The following is a 23,304-nucleotide window of genomic DNA, read 5'->3' on the forward strand; positions in this document are numbered from 1 at the left end:
TGAGAAAGCAATCCATGAACAATTAAGGAGCTGCAATGAAGAATTGATGCTTCTGATCTCTCTCCCTTCCTGCCTGTCCCTATCTGTCCCTCTCTCTGACTCTTATCTGTCAAAAAAAAATTTTTTTTGTTTTGTTGTCCCAACCATTTGTGCATTCATTGGTTGATTCTTTTTTTTTTTTTTTTTTTTTTTTTTTTTAGAGAGAAGTGGGGAGGAGCTAGAAGCATCAACTCCTATATATGCCTTGACCAGGCAAGCCCAGGGTTTCGAACCGGTGACCTCAGTATTTCCAGGTCGACGCTTTATCCACGGAGCCACCACAGGTCAGGCTGAATAATGTTTAAGAGGGAAAATTGAATTTATTTATTTATTTATTCATTTTTTAGAAAGGAGAGGGAAGAGAGAGAGAGGAGAGAGAGAAGGGGGGGAGGAGCAGGAAGCATTAACTCCCATATGTGCCTTGACCAGGCAAGCCCAGGGTTTCGAACCAGCAACCTCAGCATTTCCAGGTCGATGCTTTATCCACTGCGCCACCACAGGTCAGGCCATTGGTTGATTCTTGTATGTGTCCTGACTAGGAGACTAGAAGGACTCTCTAACCAACTGAACTACCGGGCCAGGACCTCAGGTCCTGGTGTCTTAATAAAGAGAAAGGCCTGGGTCTCTGACTCTCTTCAGTGTCCATGAGGAAGGTAGGATTATTGTATCAGAATCATAGTTTATACCAGGGGTCCCCAAACTTTTTACACAGGGGGCCAGTTCACTGTCCCTCAGACCACTGGAGGGCCGGACTATAAAAAAACTATGAACAAATCCCTATGCACACTGCACATATTTTATTTTAAAGTAAAAAAACAAAACGGGAACAAATACAATATTTAAAATAAAGAACAAGTAAATTTAAATCAACAAACTGACCAGTATTTCAATGGGAACTATGCTCCTCTCACTGATCACCAATGAAAGAGGTGCCCCTTCCGGAAGTGCGGTGGGGGCCGGATAAATGGCCTCAGGGGGCCGCATGCGGCCCGCAGGCCACAGTTTGGGGACCCCTGGTTTACACTATGGTATACGAGTTGAGGCAGAAGTTTCCAAGTCTGAGGCTTTATGTTGGGCAAACTCTAGATCCTGAACTGGCTCTGAATCCTCAGGGTGGTGCAGAGCCACCAGCAGCTGGTAGGTAGCTGTGCCAAGAATGCCCCCCACCATAGGGGCCACCACAGGCACCCACCACCAGCCATTACCAGCGCTGCAAGAGAAAGACAAAAGGAAGATAAAAGACTGTGGGCAGTAATAAGAAAACTCCCCAAAGCAATTCCTGAGGTGATGAACACCAGGAAGAGGGTATCTTGCCACCAAAGCATAGCACTTAGAGAAAGTCCCCAGGAGAGATTAGGTAATCATCTGAATATATCTGTTTTTTTGGAATATACCCATTTTGCTGATGAGGTCACTAATACCAGAGAGTATAGGTAATATATATCCTAGAACACAACCTCTAAATCTTACTGTTTCAGTAAAAAGGGTTAGGGTGGGGAGGGAGGGCCAAAGAGAAAGGGAGAACTGGGGCTTAGAGGACGGACATTGTCCTAAGTGTCCAAGAGAACTATTTAAGAGAAGAGAACTGGGAACCCATGGATAGAGCCTTTAGCAGAGGGAGGTAAGCAGAGGGACAGCACCCGGGGAGGCAGTCTCGCACCTGAAGACTTCAGGGCCCCAGCCAGCCACATAGGTGAAAAGCCGTGGGCCCAGGTCCCGGGCAGGGTTGAGTGGGAATCCACAGTTGGCACCCATAGATAACCCGATGACCAGGATCAATAGCCCCACTGCCACGGGCTCCAGACCCGCAGGCACTCCCTTGTTCCGAGTGTCCAGGATAGCCAAGATCCCCACAATCAGGATCCCAGTGCCCAGAACCTTGGAGTGGACAGATGCAGAAGGATTTCCATCAGCTACCAGATGCTTCATCTGGCCTCTCTCACCCAAACAGTCCAGGCCTCCACCCTATGTCATCAGACTCTGTTCAATACAGGCAGCTGGGGTAGGGGGGTAGTACAAAAATAGACCTAAGCTTACATCCCATCCCACCCAACAATAGGTTAGGGTTCCAGAGGACAGGGGCAAAGGTCAGGGCTCTCCCAGGTCTTCCCCCCACACCTACCTGATCCAGAAAGCCATTATTCAGGGACAGATAGGGAGCAGGGTAGGTGGCAAAGATGGAAGCTGTCTCCTTAGGGCCAGTCACTGTCAGGTTCCCACCTGTATAGTTCTGTAGGGCATCTGATGGGGAAGGGAACACCCAGAATTTCCATCTTTCTCATCCAAAATCATGCCAAGGCACCCTTGCCCACACGCAGATGCCCCCTACGTTGTTCCCTTTGTTACCATAATAGAGAGCATAGGTGGTTCCAGAGGCACAGAAAGCAGATAGTAGCTGCACCAAGAAGTAAATGGGGAGCTTGGCCCAGGGGAGGCGTCCTAGGAGGCACATGGCCAGGGAGAAGGCTGGATTCAGGTGAGCCCCTTCAAGGGTCAAGAAAAGAAAACGAACATCCATTACGTGTCATTGCCAGGCACTCACCAGGTAACATTGCTATTCCTCCCCAAAACTCTTTTTTTCCCCTAAAGATTTTGTTTATTGATTTTATGGGCGGGGAGATGACAAGTATCAACTCATAAGTGCTTCACTTTAGTTGTTCACTGATTGCTTGTCGTATGTGCCTTGACTAGGCAAGCCCAGGATTTTGAACTGGCGACCTCAGGGTTCCAGGTTGATGCTCTATCCACTGCACCACAACAGGCCAGGCTCCCCACAACTCTTAAGGCAGATGTTATGATTCCCATCATATAAATTAGCAAGTTGAGGCTCAAGGTTAAGCAACTTGCCAAGGTCACACAGTGAAGCCAAGGTTTGAACCTAGAACTGTGTGCTCTTTTCACCATAGAGCTTGTCTCAAGGCTCCAGCCAGGCACATTGATGCTGTGTTCCTGGGAGACAGCAAGTGAGGTCCTGAGCAAAGATGAACCCCAGAGGACTTCAGGTAGGGTACACAAAAGGATAGCACTTATCCTTAATACCTTGCCCTTGATCTCTGCCTAGGTGACCAGAGGATTAATGTGAAAAGGATGGTGAGATACAGAAAGGGGAGAGGCTGGACATATCTCAGTCCAGGTCACTGATCAAACTCAAGGAGATAATATCCATGAGTCACCTTTTTACCCATACATCCACACTCATATATTTTACTACGTTTAATGACCAGACCCCTCCCTCCTCCTCACCTGAGACATTACCAGCCACGTAGATGGCTACCATAACAGCCAAAGAGCCAGCCAGAAACATAGTGAAGAAGTTGCCTTTGGCTTCTCCACTGGTGACAGCCTGGGCTACGGCCCCTTGGGTGAGGATCTGGTGGGGAGAGGGAAGATGAGGAGCGAGAACCAGGAACAGGGAGCCTGGTGGATACAGGGGAAAGAGACTAGGAAGGTGAGGGGAGTGGCTAAGAGAACTGAACAGTGAATAAATGTGAGGGATCAGCAAGGACGGGAGAAAAGCAGAAAGAGGGAAGGGAAAAGAAATGGGAAAAGTGGGGGGAAAAAACTAAAGAAAGGGAAGGAAGGTGAGAGATGGAAAGGGACAGGAAAAAAAAAATCAGGAAGTGGAGGGGGGTACAAGAACACCAGGAGGCGCCAAAAGCTTTTGCCCTCCCGTTACCTTCCCCCAGTTACCCTGCCTACCATGAGCACAAACACACCCAGAAACTCTGCCAGGCACTGTCGGGCCAGGAGGCTGCGAATCCGGAGCCAGCCCTTGACTTCTGCCAGGGGCTGAATGCTGGCCATGATGAGTACACCCTGTCTCTGGTCACTGCTCTCTCTGTCTGCATAGGCACACTGCTGCTACACAGATATGCCTTTCAGAAAGATAAGGAAAAGACTTTAAAACCAATTAGCTCAGCTCTGGAACAGCAGCTAGTATATATGCTCGTATACAGGGAGGATAGAGATAACAAGAGAATGTCCGCGTAGGCAAGCTCTGTGCAACACCAAAGCCTGAGTTTGCCCAGGTGCCGTCTTCTCTGTTTTTCATCCCCTTTACTCCCAGTGGTAGCATCCTCCTATCATGACAGACTGGGGGAAAATACTCTTGGTCCTCAAAACAACTGTGTGAAAACTATATGTTTACTGAGAGTGTTTTATAATTCCCCAAGCCCACACAGCTAGTTAATGGCTAAGTCTGAATTCAAATCCAGGGGATATTTTTTGTTTTGAAATATTTATTTTATTGATTTTAAATAGAGGGAGGGAGAGAATGAAAGGGAGACAGAAATATCCATCATGTGCTCTGACCAGGGACCAAACCAGCAACCTCTGTGCTTTGGGACCATGTTCTAACCAACCCAGCTATCTGGCCAGGGCAGTTTGGTTTTTTTGCCGGGGGTGGGGGTGGGAGTGGGGGGGGACAGACAGGAAGGGAGAGAGATGAGAAGCATCAAATCATAGTTGTGGTACGTTAAATGTTCATTGATTGCTTTCTCATATATGCCTTGACCGGAGGCTCCAGCTGAGCTAGTGACCCCTTGCTCAAGCTAGTGACCTTGGGCTCAAGCCAACCACCATGAGGTCATGTCTCTGATCCCATGCTCAAGCCAGCAATCCTGCTCTCAAGCTGGTGTGCCCACTCTCAAGCCAGTGACCTTGGGATTTCAAACCCAGGTCCTTAGCATCCCAGGTCGACACTCTATCCACTGCACCACCCCCTAGTCAGGTTTTCTGACACTCCATCTATTAGCCCACAATGACTCTCACATGGAATTAGACTTTCCTCAAACAATTTGGATGCTTGGAAAACTCAATAGGCATCCAGAAATTGTACTAAAGATCATTAACTGCAGGGAAAAACCCACATGATGAACACTTGGACTCCCTTCATTCAGAATCTCACCTTAAGCAGAGAATGCTCTAGCTTTGTATCTATTGCTGTGGCTCCAGATGAGGGCTTCACACACATGCTGAGCCCCACCTCCCTGTCTCTGGATCCTCGCTAATCTTATTCTGCATAAGACATCAGTACTTTCTACTTCTTCATATCTCAAGCCTACAGTTAGATTCATTGAACCACAAATTGAATGCTAGACACAAGGAGAACAATGATTAAATGTAGTTCCTGCCGTCCTAGACCTTATATTCTAGTAGGTGAAAATAGACAACATGCAAGTTTTTTGTGTTTTTTTTTTTTTGTGTGTGTGTGTGTGTTTTAAATGAGAGGGTGGGAGATAGAGAGACACACTCCCTCATGCACCCCGACCAGGATCCACCTGGTAACCCCCATCTGGGGCTGATGCTTTAATCAACAGAGCCATCCTCAGTGCCCAGGGGCTGACGCTCGAACCAATCAAGCCACTGGCTGTGAGAGGGAAAGAGAGAGAAAAGGGGGAAAGGGAGGAAAAGAGAAGCAGACGGTTACTTCTCATGTGTGCTCGGAAGGGGGAACTGAACCCAGAACATCCATGTATGCCAGATGACACTCTATCTACTAAGTCAATTGGCCAGAGCTGCATACAAGTTTTTAAAATATTGTATCTAGTTTATGAGGTTTTTTTAAAAATTATTTTTATTTTATTTATTTATTTATTTATTTTACAGAGACAGAGAGAAAGTCAGAATGAGGGATAGACAGGAATGGAGAGATGAGAAGCATCAATCATTAGTTTTTCGTTGCGCATTGCAACACCTTAGTTGTTCATTAATTGCTTTCTCATATGTGCCTTGACCATAGGCCTTCAGCAGACTGAATAACCCCTTGCTTGAGCCAGCGACCTTGGGTCCAAGCTGGTGAATTTTTGCTCAAACCAGATGAGTCCACGCTCAAACTGGCGACCTCGGGGTCTCGAACCTGGGTCTTCTGCATCCCAGTCTGACGCTCTATCCACTGCGCCACCGCCTGGTCAGGCTGTGAGGTTCTTGATAGCTAGCCCATATAACTCCATGAACTCTAGCACAGTCCTGGGCACATCTGTGTTCAATAATACTTCTTTACTGGGTCTAGTGTATACTGTAGTGCTCCACCCATGTCCCCTCTTTGGGGCCAATGAGCCTATTCTCCAGCTGCTGGAAGTATCACATGCTGATAGTGCACAGCTGCTTCTCTCAGGGAGATCATTCCCATGGCAGGAAACTGCCTCACACAAGTTTATATGCCCTCTCATATTTTGGACAACTTGGAAGGGCCATTCTAGCTCCAAAGTTCCCATAGGATCAGTTGAGGCCTTTGTTAGATCTATTTTTTTATTTTTCCATTGATTTTTTTTTTGTGGGGGGGGGGGAGTGGGAAAGAGAGAGAAGCATCAACTCATTGTTCCACTTAGTTGTTCCATTTAGTTATGTACTTATTGGTTGCTTCCCATATATGCCCTGACCAGGAATTGAACCTGCGACCTTGGTGAGCCAGGACAACACTCTATCCACAGAGCCATCTGGCCAGGACCCTATTAATTTTCACTGTGAGTCAGTTTCCCCCTCTATTGAACCTTGCCTTCCTCACTTCCTTACATGTGTGTAATGCTGGTGGTTGAGGCCAGGCAGGTTCTCACTGAATTCGGGCAAACGGTAGAGGAACTGCAGAGCCGGAAAGCGTCGGGCCATTCCTGTTTATTGAAGGCTTGCAAAGACAGGCGAGCAAATAAACAAAAGGGAAAGAGCCAATAAACAAAGGAAAATCTGCTTTTGGCAGTAAAAGACAAGGGAGCAGGAAAACCACACCTCACGGTGGTGGGAGAGCAATCTGGGAAAATCTCTGCCGAGGGAAAGTACCTGCAGCCTCACACAGACCACACCCATGTGGCACTGCCACACGCCCACACACCAGTCAGGCAAAGTGCTTTCAGCCAGTAAACCCACGAGCAAGCCTACCTAACACAGCCGTTTTCCCCACATTCCACCCCTTTAAGGTTGCTCGCCTCACAATCAACGTGACAGGTTTCTTCTGCGATGGTCCCTGTGCAAGGAATGAAGTATGTTACACAAGCTATGGGCAAAATGAGAGTGGGCAGTGGCACTGAGAGGCAAATCTTTCCCTTCTGGCAGAATACAGGCCAGAATTCTGTCTGCAGACAGCACAGTAGCAGATACCAGAGGCCACCGCAGACAGGCATAACAAATCTTATTGTCCTACACACCAGGATCTGCTGGTTCTATGTGTAATAAAATGGGAGAACTCATTATTGGCCATAAAGAAATTACAAAGGTGCCCTTCATAATGCTGTCTCCCTGACACTCAAGGGATAATATACTTCTACCTTAGGTGGCCAGGTGCTCATTGCCAAAGGAGTCATCTGCCCACTTACCCCCACGGTGACAACAAGGCCACCCATCTCAGGTGGGGGGCCTGTATGGTCCAGGGCTGTGTCCATTAACACCATTGGCCTTTAAGGAGGGCTGTTGGGGCAGGCAAAAGCACGTTGCCCTGCTGTCCAAAGCCCAGCTTGAGTAAAGCGCCCTTGGTGCATATCTCCAACTGGATGGGAGCAGCTGCCTGGTGCAGGAGGGCCTCCACCAAAGCTGGGTCCCCCTGTCAAGATTTCTCATTCAAAATCCACAGTACTGTCCACAAAGTGGCATGTCCATCCAGTCAAGGAGCTAATGGCCCCCTCCTGTCACAGTCCCTGCTTTAAAAGTCCACTGTACCACTTGGTGATACCAGCAGCCTGTGGGTGGTAGGGAACATGGCACCTCCAGTCCCCCCTTAGGTCTTGAGCCCATTGCTTCACCATAGAACCCATGAAATGGGTACCATTGTCATTTTCAAGGACCAGCAGCCACCCATAGGCAGCACTCAGGCGATACAGCGCCTGTATGACTGCCCTCTGGTCTGGGTTATGGGCAGAGTAAGCAGCAAGCAGACCGGAGGCAGTATCTACACAGGTGACTACATGCTGGTACCTATCCAATTTTGGTAAGGGTCCAATGATGTCTATCTGCCACCGTGTCAGTGGAACACGACCTCTCTGGAACTGTCCAGGTGATGCCAGTTGTCTCTGAGGGTGCTCCTTGGAACACACTGCACATTGATCACAGGCCACAAGTACCTCTGTGCAATGCCCGTGGCTGAGGCAAGGCAGGTTCACATTGGATTCAGGCAGACAGTAGAAAAACTACTGTGAGGCAGCTGTGCAGTGCTTACTCACTGGTGTACTAGCTGCAAGCACTTTGCCTGATTAGTGCATGAGCACGTGGCAGAGGCAAGTGTGCATAGCCTATTTAAGGCTTATGAGTGCTTGCACTCAAGAGAGATGGAGGATTGCGGATGCATGGGTTGCCTGCCCACCACTGTGAGGGTCCGTTCTACTGTTTGCCTGAGAGGCAGTTACCCCTGCCTGTGTGCTTGTCTAATATTGTGAGATTTTATTAAATGGAATGGCCCAACGCTTTCCAGCTCCGCATTTTTTCTACCGTCTGCCTGAATCCAATGTGAACCTGTCTGGTGTCAGCCACCGGCATTACATCCTGTCACATGGCCTGACTCCATAGCGGATGGTGCATTACCATCTACTGGTTAATGTACCAAGTAGCAATCCAAAGGGTCAGTCCATGATATGATACACTTTTTTTTTTTAATTTTATTTATTCATTTTTAGAGAGGGAGAGAGAGAGACAGAGAGAGAGAAGGGGGGAGGAGCTGGAAGCATCAACTCCCATATGTGCCTTGACCAGGCAAGCCCAGGGTTTCGAACCGGCAACCTCAGCATTTCCAGGTCGACGCTTTATCCACTGCGCCACCACAGGTCAGGCCAAAGGGTCAGTCCATGATAGATAGTACAACTATTGGTGCAAATCACCAGAGGTGAAGGTTCATTATAGGCAACTAGCCATACGGCCCGTAATTCCACCAATTGGCTGCTCTGGCCTGTACCTGTGTCCATCCAAATAGTCTCAGTGGCTGGATGGAAGGCTATGGCCATCGACTTGGCAGGTTGGCCCCTGCTAGAAACATCAGTATACCAGGCATCCTCAGGGATGGGCATTTGCCCCTCTTGGTAGGGACTGACCTCAGGTTCTGCTTCCTGAGCCCCAGCTGCACCTGACTCTAAGGTCTCATAGGTAACTGGACCCAAGACTTCCTGAAATTCTGCTCTCAACTGGCTTGAGCTAAGAGCACAGCATCGTTGCAGGTATGCACTCCCACTTGGCTTGGGTGGAAGTTTGGGCCGTACCACTAGGAGGTTTGGTTGCCCAATCTCTCACCCATCCTACAATAGGGTATGTGGACTTGACTGTAACTGGAGTTGTGGTCATGATACTCTCAATGGCCAGGAGGGAAGCTGCTTCTCCACTAATGAGTAATGGACTTCAGCACCTTTCCACAATTGGAACCAAAGCCCAAGAGGTTGCTGTAGGTTCTCTGTCCTTTGCCACAAGCCCCATCCAAACCCCTCAGAGGTTACATGGATGTCAAGCTCACAGGGCCTGGCTGGATCAAACACATTCAAAGCCTGTGCCACCTGGACAGCTCTCTTAGCTCCTGTAAATGAACCTTGTGCCTGTTCAGTCAAATCCCAGCAAACCTCCTTCAGAATAAGGTGATAAAAGGGGTTCAGTAACTGAGCCAAATCAGGTATGAATGCTCACCAATACCCCAACAGACCTAGGAATTCCTGTAACGGTTTTACTGTAATGGGAATGAGGAACACCTGGATCTTATAACCGCATCAGGGATAACTTTTATTTATCCAACAAAACAACCCCAAGAACTTAATAGATAATCCACATCCTTGTAATTTGCCCTTGTTGACTGCCCAGCTACACGCTTTCATATGAGACAGCAGGGTAGGGACTGCTTGCTCCAATTCTGGAAGAGTCACTGGTTAGCATATCATCAATATAATGGTACGTAAGAACCACCTCTGGTTGTCTCCATTTAGCCAGGTCAGCAGTCACCAAGCCATGACACAAGGCAGGGCTATGCAAATAGCCCTATGATAATAATAAGGGTCCATTGCCGCCCTTCCCAAGTGAAGGTAAATTAGTCTTGGCTCTCTGTAGCTGTAGCAATAGAGAAAAAAGGCATTAGCCAAATCTGCCACAAAGTGGATGTCCCCAACTCATGGCTTAGCCGATTCATCAGGTTAGCTATTGAGGGTACAGCAGCATGCAAAGGGGGAATAACTTTATTAAGTTCCCTGTAATCCACCATCATTTGCCAGGTTCTTTCTGGTTTGTGCACAGGCCACACTGGGGAGTTGTAAGGGCTGTGTGACGGCTGGATGATCCCCACCTTTTCTAGTTTGAGTATTGTCCCAGTGATTTCTTCATAGCCGTCTGGCAGGCAGTACTGATTCATGCTAGTCACACACCAGGGAACAGGTCATTGCAAGGAGGAATGTGCTATATGTCCCCGCAACACTGCCTTCACAACCTGGATTCACAGGCAGAACTCCCCGGCTATAGTTCCCAAAGAACTACTTACCACAGTCCTCGTAAGATACGTACCCCCCAAATATATTCAGGAATAGGAGATACATATACTTATATGTCTTAGGAGGTAGTCTTCCTATCCCCGATGGAAGTCATTGGCTTCACTCAAAGAGTTTGGCCCCCATAACCGTCAATGGACACTGGGGTCCCAGCAAACCGTTCTGGGTTCCCATAAAGGAGGGAACATTCTGCTCCTGTATCCAAGACCAACACCCACTGTACATTAGAAGGGGACCAGTGAATATCCAGTTCCATGTGGGGCCTCCAATCCCTACCCATCCCTGTTAGATCCCTCAGCCTTCCCCCTATTCAAACTGGAACAGCGGGTCTTGGGGGTCCTCCTCTCCCTCATATAATCTTGTAACTGTGCTGCCCATGCACCAACCGTTTTATTGGTAGCTGCTGGGGCTGTTTTGTCTCAGAGGCTGGAACCTCTGTCCTGGTTTAAGCTGCTGCCAAAGCTCCAAAAGAACCTTATTAGGCTTGCCATCCAATTTCTCCCTATCTGCCCCAGCTGCAATCAAATCTACACACATCTGTGTTCTGGTAACTCTCACAGGCCCATTTCTCTTGCTAGTAAGGGGGGGAGGCAGCATGAGCAGCAGCCCTCACAGCTTTGTGATTCCATGCTACCTCCAGCTCCCCCAATCTGCTACCATCAGCATAGCTGCATTGATGGGCTGTCCCACATAGGGGCCCAGGATAGTCACTAGTGACCCAAAAAGGGCTGATGGGGCACTGCAGAGGATAAGGACCTGCATCCCTGCCGTAAACACTTCTTCATCTGGCCCACAGGACCTCAGGTTGAAAGGAGCATTCTTCATACCTAGTTCCTGAAGGACACGGGCAGTTCACTATAGCACTGCCACTGACTCACTGCCCTCGGCAAGTTTCCAGCATTCTGGCCAGACCATACAAATACCAGCCATCACCCATTCTAATAGGGTGTGATTTCCTGGGTTGTCATGGCAGTTCTGAGGATGCCGTCTCAAGGAGGAGTATGTGGTAATGGCAGCCAATTTATCCATCTCTGTTCCAAAGACCCTGATGCCATCTACTCCTATATCCCACAACCATAGCAACCAAGGTTGCCAGGGACTCAGGGGGTTTCTGCCTGAATTTCGCCCCCAACTCCATCACCTCTGCCTGGGTGTAGGGCCTAAAGCTGAGACTTGAGCTTCTGGTGGGCACTTCTCCTGTGTGACCTGACCAGGAATCGAACCCAGGACATCCATATGCTGGGCCGATGCTCTATCCACGAGACTTGAGCTTCTGAACCCGCAGTTGTTTCTCCAACAGCCATCGCTGCCAACGTTCAGCTTTCAGGCAAACTGCAACTCGCAAACCTGCAATTCCTTCTCAAGACAGTTCCAGTTCCAGGCAACATTGGTGCTCAGGCTGCATCTCACAATGCAGCTCTCAAACCCGGTTGGCCTTCCTCTCCAGCACTCGCTCCAGTTCACGCCATTGCTAGTTCTCAGCCTGCAGCCTGACCTGCAAGTTCTTGGATCTGCAACTTTCTCCAGTAACCATTCAAGCTCATGCCATTGTTGCCACTCAGTCTGCAGCTCACCCTGGAGCTCTCAACCTTGGGCAGACTCTCACATAGAGTTCTTGGTTTCCTCTTGCAAGACTGTAAAAACACCCAGCCCACGGTCCCCAAAAAGACAGCCATGGGGAACCACATGCTGGAGAACAACGACTACTCCTCTACCCCACCCTTCCATGGTGTCGGTGGTTCCATACCGATCTGCTCTGAATCCTGCCCACTGCATCAGATGTAATTCTGTGATTGAGGCCAGGCAGGTTCTCAACTAATTCGGTCAGATAGTAGAGGAACTGCAGAGTTGGAAAGCCTCGGGCCATATCCATTTATTGGAAGTTTGCAAAGATATGTGAGTAAATAAACAACAAAATGGAAAGAGCCAATAAACAAAGGAAAAATCTCCTTTTCACAGTGAAAGGCAAGGGAGCAGAAAAACCACACCTCACAGTGGTGAGACAGTGATCTGGGAGAATCACCACCAAGGGAAAGTACTAGTAGGCTTACATAGACCACATACATGTGGTGTTGCCACATGTCCCCACACCAATCAAGCAAAGAGCTTAGAGCCAGTAAACCAGTGAGCAAGCCTAACAACAGCCGTTTTCCCCACAATGTGCCTCTCATAAGAGTGCTAGCACTCCTCAGTAAATCTTGTTCATGTATCTTCATCTTAGTCTTTTCCCATGAAATCCAATTTAAGACGGTATCAGAAGTGGTTCTAGCAAGTAAACTCTAAAATGGGATTTGGGTGATAGATTACTCACCTGTTGGCTGACAAATGGAACCCTATTATGGTATATGTGGATATGGATAGTCTCTAACTTGCTTAAGTGATGCAATTAAAATTGGCAGCAGTGGTCAACTGGAATGGGTTATTAGTTGAAAGGATATGCGCTAGAGCAATATCTCTGGCACTTGAGAGGTGTGAGGGAAATATTAACTGTAAGCTCCACTGAATTGATCACCAAATCAAGACAGACTGTGAAAGCCACTGGGACCTCTTGAAAGCATTTAAGGAAACCATAATCTCTTGCATCCAGTGGGCATTAGAGTGGATGACCAGTTCAAATCTCAATTATATGAGTAGCAGAGCTTTAGAGAAGGTTGAATTCTTGACCCCAGTAGGTTTCCTATGCCCAGGTTAGGGTTCTTAAAAAAAGTGGAGGGGGTAGCTCTAGCTGGATAGTTCAGTTGGTGAGAGCATCGTCCTGAAGCACAGAGGTTGCCAATTCAACCCCTGGTCAGGGCATGTACAGGAACAGATAAATGTTCCTGTTTCTGCATGTGTATGTGTGTCTCCCTCTCTTGATAAAATCAATAAATTAAAAATATTTTCTTTTATTTTATTTATTCATCTTAGAGAGGAGAGAGAGGGGGAGAGAGAGAGAGAGACAGAGAGAGGAGAGACAGGGAGAGGAGATGGAAGCATCAACTCCCATATGTGCCTTGGCCAGGCAAGCCCAGGGTTTCGAACCGGCGACCTCAGCATTTCCAGGTCGACGCTTTATACACTGCGCCACCACAGGTCAGGCCAATAAATTAAAAATATTTTTAAGAGGAGGGTGTTCCTGGCCCATGGCTCAGTGAATAGAGGGTCAGCTTGGTGTATGGATATCCTGGGTTCGATTCCCAATCTGGGCACACAGTAGAAGCGACCATCTACATCTCTCCCCCTCTCTCCCCATTCTTTCACTCTTCCCTTTATGTAACCAGTGGCTCAATTGGTTCAAGCATGACCCCAAGTGCTGAGGATAGCTTGGTTGGTCTGGGCACGTCAGCCTCAGGTGCTAAAAATAGGTCAGTTGGGGCCCTGGCCGGTTGGCTCAGCGGTAGAGCGTCGGCCTAGCGTGTGGAGGACCTGGGTTCGATTCCCGGCCAGGGCACACAGGAGAAGCGCCCATTTGCTTCTCCACCCCTCCGCCGTGCTTTCCTCTCTGTCTCTCTCTTCCCCTCCCGCAGCCAAGGCTCCATTGGAGCAAAGATGGCCCGGGCGCTGGGGATGGCTCTGTGGCCTCTGCCTCAGGCGCTAGAGTGGCTCTGGTCGCAACATGGCGACGCCCAGATGGGCAGAGCATCGCCCCCTGGTGGGCAGAGCATCGCCCCTGGTGGGCGTGCCGGGTGGATCCCGGTCGGGCGCATGCGGGAGTCTGACTGTCTCTCCCTGTTTCCAGCTTCAGAAAAATGAAAAAAAAAAAAAAAAAAAATAGGTCAGTTGGTCCAAGCATCAGCCCCAGACAGGGGTTGTCGGGTGATCATGGTCATGGTGCATGCAGGATTCTGTCTCATTATCTCCCCTCCAAAGTATAAGGGAGAGGGGTAAAATCTTGACACTTCAGATAGGGATATATGGGTAGATACAACTGAGTATCTTGAATCCCCAGATTTTTCTGAACTCTCTAAACCTACAGAATGGGCATATTCCTGGCTTACATAAAAGTCATACAAATACTTCAAAGGAGACAGATGCTTTACTCACCTCCTAAAGGATCTCTTCCCACCTGCTTTCCTGGCAATAAGGCCAAACACAAGAATCAAATTCTAGTAAAGCTCCAAAGAGGATATCTGACCCACTAAGTATTGATAAAGAGAAAGAATACATGCTAAAGGAGTTTCAAATTCTGGTTAATCTGAATGTACTTGTAGAATTTGGTAACATTATACATGGGACTGAATACTCAGTGATAGATCAAGGGAGGTGGAACATAAAGTTAAATATGGGAGAATTTATTGATATAGGAGCACTTCCCTGTGATGTAGGATTTTTTTTTTTAATTCATTTTAGAGGGGAGAGAGAGAGAGAGAGAAAGAGAAGGGGGGGAGGAGCAGGACGCTTCAACTCCCATATGTGCCTTGACCGGGCAAGGCCAGGGTTTTGAACCGGCGACCTCAGCATTCCAGGTCGACGCTTTATCCACTGCGCCACCACAGGTCAGGCCCTGTGATGTAGGATTTAAATCATGGCAAGATCCTAGAAGGGCATGAATACCCTCCTAGGATGATCCTATATGGCTTGGGGAAAATGATGGCCCACACTAAGAACGATAAAAAATGCCAGCACAAGGCTTCACCTATGGTAGCACAGTGTATAAAGCATAGACCTGGAATGCTGAGATTGCTGGTTCAAAACACCAGCTTGCCCTATCAAGGCACATAGGAGAAGCGACTACTATAAATTGATGCTTCCTGCTTCTCTCCCAACACCCTCTCTCTCCTTCCTCTAAAAATAAATGAATAAAATCTTAAAAAAAATAAAAAAAGGGAGGCCCTAGCTGGGTTGGCTCAGTGGATAAGAGTGTCATCCCGGCGAGGTCACGGATTCAATCTCCAGTCAGGAGAAGCAACCAATTAGGGCACAATTAAGTAAAACAAGTTGATGCTTCTCTCTCTCTCTCAACTCAATGGAAAAATTTTATTTTTATTTATTTTTAGCGAGAGACAGAGACAGACAGGAAGGGAGAGAGATGAGAAGCATCAACTTGTAGTTATGTCACTTTAGTTGCTCATTGATTGCTTCTCATGCATGCCTTGACCAGGGGGCTCCAGTAGAGCCAGTGACCCCTTGCTCAAGCTAGTGACCTCGAGGTCTCGAATCTGGGTTCTCAGCGTCTCAGGTCAACGCTCTATCCACTGCACCACCACATGGTCAGGCTCAACAGAAAATTTTAAAAAGAGAATAGCCTGACTAGGCAGTGGCGCAGTGGATAGAGCATTGGTCTGGGACACGGAGGACCCACGTTTGAAACCCCAAGGTTGCCAGCTTGAGCGCAGGTTCATCCGGCCTGAGCACCAGCTCACCAGCTTAAGTGAGGGGTTGCTGGCTTGAGCATGGGATCACAGACATGACCACTTGGTCGCTGGCTTGAGCCCAAAGGTCACTGACTTGAAGCCCAAGGTCATTGGCTTGAGCCCAAGGTCACTGGCTTGAGCAAGGGGTCACTTGCTCTGCTGGAGCCACACCACCCCGGGTCAAGGCACATATGAGAAACCAATCAATGAACAACTAAGGTGTCACAACGTGCAACGAAAAACTAATGATTGATGCTTCTCATCTCTCCGTTCCTGTCTGTCCCTGTCTATCCCTCCCTCTGACTCTGTCTCTGTAAAAAAAAAAACAAAAAAAAAAAACCCAACCAGCATAACCTAGGGAAAATGGAAGAGATCAGTGCCACCCTCAGAGACTTAGAGAATACAGGAGAGGTGGCAGCTGTTATACTACCAGTTTGGCTCCTACAAAAACCGAATAGATCATGGCAGGTGGCAGTGATCTACCATAAACTTAACCAAAAACTAACTCCAATTGCAGTTGCTGTATTTTATATGGTAACTTTGTAGAGTAGTTTAATAGAGCCTGTGACTGGTGGTATGTAGTCATCAATCAGGTAAATATGTTGTTTTCCATCCCAATCAGATCAGAAAGGAGGATCAGGCCCTGGCCAGTTGGCTCAGTAGATAGAGCATCAGCTCCGCATATGGACATCCCAGGTTTGATTCCTACTCAGGGCACACAAGAGAAGCCACTATCTGATTCTCTCGCCCTCTCTCTCCCTCTTCCACTCCTGTAGCCAATGGCTTCATTGGTTCAAGCATCAGCCCCAGGTGCTGAGGATGGCTCAGTGGATCCAGGCATCAGCCTCAGGTGCTAAAAATAGCTCAGTTGACTTGAATATCATCCCCAGACAGGGGTTGCTGGGTGGATCCTGGTTAGGGCACATGTGGGAGTCTGTCTCACTATCTCCCCTTCTCTCACTTAGAAAAAGAAAAAAGGGAGGAAGAAAGGAAGAAAGGGAGGGAGACGGAACTGTCTTGCCCTCTCTCAGCAGGTTTCCTGCAATATCGATTGCCTGGTTAAAGGATACAATGTCCTGACCTCTTTGCCTTAATTTGGGACAACTTGAAAGAGTTATCTCTATTTCAGAATTCCTTGGAGAATACTAGGATTAGTTAAGGGCTCAGCTACAACCACATCGTGTCAGCTACTCCCTTCCACTCAAACCTGTTTCCTTCACTTCCCTGTAGGCGGATCTCCCAAGAACACTCTCAAATAAATCTTCTGCATGAAATTCCCTATAACAGAGTCTATTTCTAGGAGCACACAATCTAAGACACTTAGTCTTCCCAAACCGACACACTTCCTCCCATTAGCCACCCTCCTTCAGCCTTTCATGTTAAAGAATATAAAATGTCACCATATCCCTCTTCTTGCACCTATCACTTTAAAGATTAGTTTTGTCTGACCTGTGGTGGTGCAGTGGATTGGATACAGTGACGACCTGGAATGCTGAGGTTGCCAGCTGGAGACCCCAAGTTTGCTTGGTCAAGGCACATAGAAGGAGCAACTGGGAGTTGATGCTTCCTATTCCTCCCCCCATCCCCACCTTTCTCTCTCTCTCTCTCCTCTGTAGAATCAATTAATAAAATCTTTTCTAAAAAGAAAGATCTGCCTGACCAGGTGGTGGCGCTATAAATAGAGCGTTGGTCTGGGATGCTGAGGACTTAGGTTCAAAACCGTAAGGTCACTGGCTTGAGTGTGGGCTCATCAAGCTCAGTGCCGATTCACTAGCTTGAGTGCAGCGTTGCTGGTTTGAATGTGGGATCATAGACATAACCCCATGGTCGCTGGCTTAAGCTCAAAGGTCTCTGGCTTAAACCCTAAGGTCGCTGGCTTGAGCAAGGGGACACTGACTTAGCTGGAGCTCTCCAGTCAAGGCACATATGAGAAAGCAATCATTGAACAACTAAGGTGCTGCAACTACGAGTTGATGTTTCTCATTTCTCTCTCCCTTCCTGTGTCTCTCTCATCAAAAAAAAAGAAAAAAAATCAACCAATGAATGCATAAATATGTATAACAACAAATCAAGGTTTCTTCCTCTCTAAAATCAGTAATTATTTTTTAAAGAAGAGAGACTAGAAAGACCAACACAGGACTATACATTATCTGTATCTGTTTTGTAATATTAGTACATATATATGAAAATATATTTTTTCAAATAGAAATAAAATTGGTCCCCTGATTCATACCATATAGGATGATAAATTCCAGGTGGATTTAAAAACCTAAATTTAAAAGGCAAAACTAGAGAACTTGTAGAGGATAATGAAGGAAAGTATCCTTTTAACCTTGGGTTAAGAAAGATTTCTATTTTTTTTAAAGATTTTATTTATTGATTTTAGGAAAAGGAGAGAGAAGGAAAGGCGGTGGAGGAGCAGCTGAAAGCATCAACTCATAGTTGCTGCTTTTCTTTTTTTCTTTTTTTTTTTTTTTTAACAGGGACAGAGAGTCAGAGAGAGGGATAGATAGGGACAGACAGACAGGAACGGAGAGAGATGAGAAGCATCAATCATCAGTTTTTTGTTGCAACAACTTAGTTGTTCATTGATTGCTTTCTCATATGTGCCTTGACCACGGGCCTTCAGCAGACCAAGTAACCCCTTGCTCGAACCAGCGACTTTGGGTCCAAGCTGGTAAGCTTTTGCTCAAACCAGATGAGCCCACGCTCAAGCCGACGACCTCGGGATCTCAAACCTGGGTCCTTCCGCATCCCAGTCCGACGCTCTATCCACTGCGCCACCGCCTGGTCAGGCATAGTTGCTGCTTTTCGTATGTGCCTTCATCAGGCAAGGCCAGGGTTTCTAATCAGCGACTTCAGTATTCCAGGTCGACACTTTACCCACTGCACCACCACTGGTCAGGCAAAAGATTTCTAAAAATATAAAGAATACTAATATTGGCCCTGGCTGTGTGGCTCAGTGGTAGAGCATCAGCCTGGTGTGTGGAAGTCCTGGGTTTGATTCTCGGTCAGGACATACAGGAGAAGCAACTATCTGCTTCTCTACCCTCCTCACTCCACAGCCAGGGCTTGATTGGTTCAAGCACACTGGCCCCAGGCACTGAGGATAGCTCCATGGAGCCTCCATATCAGGTGCTAAAAATAGCTCAGTTACAAGCATGGCCCCAGATGGGCAGAGCATTGGCCCCAGATAGGGATCACCGGGTGGATTCCAGTTGGGGTGCATGCAGAATCTGTTTATCTCCCCTCCTCTCACATGGAAAATAAGAAAAAGAATTACTAACTGTAAGTGACAAGATCAATTTAGCTTCAATAAATCAACTTCTATTCACCATTCTTGTTATATGCCTCTTTAGAAAAATCTCTTTATTTTTTTTATTATTATTTTTTTCTACAGAGACAGAGAGAGGGATAGAGAGGGACAGACAGACAGGTACGGAGAGATGAGAAGCATCAATCATTAGTTTTTCGTTGCACATTGCAACACCTTAATTGTTCATTGCCTTCTCATACGTGCCTTGACTGTGGGCCTTCAGCAGACCAAGTAACCCCTTGCTTGAACCAGCGACCTTGGGCTCAAGCTGGTAAGCTTTTGCTCAAACCACATGAGCCCTCGCTCAAGCTGGCGACCTTGGGGTCTAGAACCTGGGTCTTCCACATCCCAGTCAGACGCTCTATCCACTGCACCACCGTCCGGCCAGGCTAGAAAAATCCCTTCAATTTCATTTTAGTGGGATTGCCAGAGCACAGAGAAAAATACATTTATAAGATCTGCTACTCTAAATCATAGTGCTCAAAACTTTTAAAATGATAACCTGACCAGGCGGTGGCGCAGTAGATAGAGCATCAGTCTGGGACACTGAGGATCCAGGTTTGAAACTCTAAGGTCGCCGGCTTGAGTGTGGGCTCATCTTGCTTGAGCACAGGCTCACCAGCTTGAGTGCAGGATGGCCAGCTTGAGCGTGGGATCATAGATATGACTTCATGGTTGCTGGCTTGAAGCCTAAGGTCCCTGGCTTGAGCAAAAGGTCACTGACTTGGCTGCAGCCAGGTCAAGGCATATGAGAAAGCAATCAATGAACAACTAAGGTGCCCCAACTATGAGCTGATGCTTCTTATCTCTCTCCCATCCTGTCCATCTGCTGTCAATCCCTGTCTGTATCACTCTCATTCTCCTCTCTCTCTCAGTGAAAAAAAACAAAATAAAAAACTTTTTAAATGATAAAAGGCTCCAGAAATGTTTGTGCTCAGTTATCCAACATATATAATATTTTAAAAAATAAGAGCATAGCCACTAAAAGGAAGAAGTATTTGCACATGTATAGTACTTCCTTAAATTATCTCATGAACTATCCAATCAGAGTGATCCCACACCAAGGGAAGCAATTATCCTCTACACTTCCAAACACACTTCTTTTCTTTGGGAATCTTATGCATCCCTATCTAGAAATTCTCCTGGTATTATTTCTAGTTATCCTATCTCCTCCAAAAGGAAACGTATTTTCTACTGCTACCTTACCCTTATTTATCAAATCAGGTTTTGAAAGTGGAACAAAATATAAAGAACTTGGACAAGGTTTTGGACCAAGATAATTTAAGGAAACCTGGATGGTGCTAGAAAGTGAAACAGCCTTGACAAAACCAAGACTGAGAAATGACCATAAATAAAGGTTTTATTGCTCAGTTTAGATGAGTAACATACTGATGTACCCCCAACTCACTGTTCCACAAACCCAAGGCCCTGAGGTGGTGGGAGAAGCTAAACCCATTGATGGTGAGAAAAGGATGGGAGGTGAGAAGAACCTGAAGGCCTCTGAGGGTTAACAAGGCTACCGGGACCGGAACCAACGGCCTAGGAATAAATCCAGGATGGAAAAGGCATCATCCACAGCTGTAGGTGTTGGTGATTCTGGATCTAAGGAAGAAAGTGATACACACAGATACACTAAGTGACAGAGACTGGGCAGAGGCAAAGGATGAGAATAATAAAGGGTAGAAGAGTAAGGGTTTCCCTTTCCCAAGGAATTAAGGGGACTACTTTGATTCGCACCCTCCACTTACCATCTCTAGAACTGCCGTCTGCTTCTTGATGGGTTACTGTGGTCTCTGTCCGTCCCTCACTGTCCACCACAGTCCGGCACTCCTCTACTGTCTATATAAGGAAAAGCCCCCACCATATCCCTAACATTATTAGAGATGAGTTTACTGGTTTCTTTACAAAGATTCCTCTGTCCAGGGCTTCAGCTCCCTTTATCATTCCCTTTATCTGTCTACAGTTCCCTTTACCCCTCTCTCCCAACTCACCCCATCTGGCCTAGTTATCTTGGTCACTGAGACACTCTTGAAATAAGATTTGGGCTGGGGCTGCAGAAGTGGGCCAAGGCCCTCCTGGGAAACCTGGGAATCGAGATCTAGAAGGGCAGAGAGAGGAAAAAGGAAAGAAAGAGTCTAAGGGAAAGAAAGGGATAAGTGTGTCAGGAAGAAACTTTAGGGAGAGAGAACAGATGGAACTTCTGAAGAACAAGAGGGCTGGTAAATGTCCTCTCCCTCCAGACTCACCCTTGTCCTCTTTGGCTCTAGAATGGGGGGTCACAGGCCACATATCATCAAACTGCAGAAGAAGCCAAAGTAGATGAAATGATACTTCTCAATCTGCAACTTGAGGAGTCAAAGAACCCGAACTATTCCAAGTTCCAAAACCACCTTCCCCCACCCCAATTACCCCCCTACCCCAGGAGAAAGAATCCCATCAATATAGCTTAATTTAATCAGCCCTCCTCCTTCCTAGCTAATTTATGTATCCTACCAAAAAGCCTTCCTGAACTGATACTTTCTTGTCCTCCCCCAACAATCCTGCCTTGTGCAAGAATCATATTGATCAGTGACTTTTCTTTTTCTTTAGAAAAAAAAAAAAAAAAGAACTCCCATTTCCCCCCAAAGAAAATCCTACAAGAAGCTTAATATAGGAAAGAGATAAATACACTAGTGGAGGGGCCAAGATTTCAACCAAAGTCTGCTAGTTTCCAACAAGGATTCCAATCTTTGCACAAGCTCTCCTTTCAGGCTCAGATGTACTCACCCTATGAAAAGGTCTCTGGGAGCCCCAACCTGGTGCTGGTTTGGGGGAGTCAGTTCTTCCATCACTCTCCAAGACCCCCCCAAAGATCCTGGGATGATGACTATCTGGATACTTAAGCATCGAGTCCCGAAGTGTCTGTCCCTTCTGCGGTCGCTCACCAGGTGCCTCTGACTCAGAACCTGGAAGTTCTGAAGAAAAGTGGCAGGTGCATGGATGCTGGAGGTGGGAAAGGACTTGGGATCTTTTTTTCTTTTTTTTTTTTTATTTTTCTGAAGTTGGAAACGGGGAGGCAGTAAGACTCCCGCATGCGCCCTCCCTTGAAATCATCAGTCTTTTCACACTTCCCACCCTCCAACTACTTTCTAAAGGCTCCTTATTTCACCCACCAACCCAGTAGAAACTGTAAGTTCTCCCTCAGAGGCAGCCACACACCGGGAGGACGAGAAGGCAAGGTCCAGGCCCCCATCTCGCTGAAGATGTTATTAAAATCTCGTACTAAGTCATCAAAGCCGAAGTTATCGTGGAAACGCATCCCTCCTCCAGGGCTGAAGCTGAAGCCGAAGCCAAATTCCTCAGGAGGCTGGGGAGCCTCAAACCTCGAGCTCTCACGGCCCCAGGTGGCTGCTTCATCCTCCTCCTCCTCCTCCTCCTCATCTTCATCTCGAGTCATCCCTCCAAAAAAGGGATCTCTGTGTCTGGGGTGGAGGTAAATTGGCCACCAAAATTTCAGCACTCACTATTTAAACCATAAAATCAACTCGTGGGTGGCAAAGTGGATCAGGATTAGGTAGGTGTCTGGGAAGCTGAAGTGAGGGTAGAAGACTGACCATTGGGGTTTAATATTTAATCTAAGTCGATCCTCATCTCCCGGTTCCCCCAAAACACCTCCCTTTGGCTTTTCGTCAGTGGCCCCTAGCTTCTCCTCTCCCAAGATCCTGTATACTTGCTCACAGTCCTCTACCCAAAGCCCCATTGTCTTCCCCATCCGGACCCTGTTGCATCACTCCGGATTGGAGAAAAGCTTTTCAATCCTCTTAACAACCGTCTTGGTTACTGTCGCGGGCTGAGTGCTTAATGTTTTAACTTCTGTCCTCTCCACAGGAGTTGAAGGAGTAGGGGAAGAGAACGCTTTTCCAACAATATATTAGAGGTCAAACTCCCGTCAGAAGACCCTCCCCACCCCCACCCCGATCCCAACCGGACCTTCTCTTACCTCTGAGGTGCAGAAAAGCTGAAAAAACCTCGAAAAAGGTCAAACAGGCTCATTCCCGTAGTGGGATTCGAACTGCCGAAACCCACCTTAAGTTCATTTACACCTGGCGGAGTAACCTGCGCTATGCCGGAAATTGAGCAAAAGCTCAGCTCACGCAGCCGGAAAACAAACCTGAGATCCGGACACCCTGTCGCAAAACGACCG

General features: G+C 47.3%; 2 protein-coding genes across 4 annotated transcripts; both read right to left on the reverse strand.

The window, feature by feature from the left end:
- Positions 1 to 166: 166 nt before the first annotated feature.
- AQP10 (aquaporin 10) lies at positions 167 to 3,898 on the reverse strand. The gene is made up of 6 exons (XM_066255202.1): positions 3,739 to 3,898; positions 3,283 to 3,409; positions 2,386 to 2,523; positions 2,162 to 2,280; positions 1,700 to 1,917; positions 167 to 1,249 (listed from the first exon to the last, which is right to left on the reverse strand). Exons 1-6 carry the CDS (start codon positions 3,841 to 3,843, stop codon positions 1,063 to 1,065), a joined length of 894 nt encoding a protein of 297 aa, XP_066111299.1. The 5' UTR covers positions 3,844 to 3,898; the 3' UTR covers positions 167 to 1,062.
- A 16,565-nt stretch (positions 3,899 to 20,463) lies between these two features.
- HAX1 (HCLS1 associated protein X-1) lies at positions 20,464 to 23,277 on the reverse strand. 3 transcript variants are annotated; one of them, XM_066262024.1, is made up of 7 exons: positions 23,101 to 23,274; positions 22,320 to 22,582; positions 21,888 to 22,075; positions 21,368 to 21,419; positions 21,113 to 21,219; positions 20,870 to 20,960; positions 20,464 to 20,723 (listed from the first exon to the last, which is right to left on the reverse strand). In XM_066262024.1, the coding sequence occupies exons 1-7, from the start codon at positions 23,151 to 23,153 to the stop codon at positions 20,638 to 20,640; spliced, it is 840 nt and encodes a 279-aa protein (XP_066118121.1). In that variant the 5' UTR covers positions 23,154 to 23,274; the 3' UTR covers positions 20,464 to 20,637. The 3 variants fall into 3 exon arrangements, 2 of the variants coding, with proteins under 2 accessions (XP_066118121.1, XP_066118122.1); XM_066262025.1 differs by having other exon boundaries at positions 22,320 to 22,559; positions 23,101 to 23,239; XR_010729422.1 differs by having other exon boundaries at positions 20,677 to 20,723; positions 21,113 to 21,256; positions 23,101 to 23,277.
- Between the last annotated feature and the right edge of the window lie 27 nt (positions 23,278 to 23,304).

The sequence above is a fragment of the Saccopteryx bilineata genome, chromosome 2 (genome assembly GCF_036850765.1).
Source record: "Saccopteryx bilineata isolate mSacBil1 chromosome 2, mSacBil1_pri_phased_curated, whole genome shotgun sequence".
NCBI classification, from domain to species: domain Eukaryota; kingdom Metazoa; phylum Chordata; class Mammalia; order Chiroptera; family Emballonuridae; genus Saccopteryx; species Saccopteryx bilineata.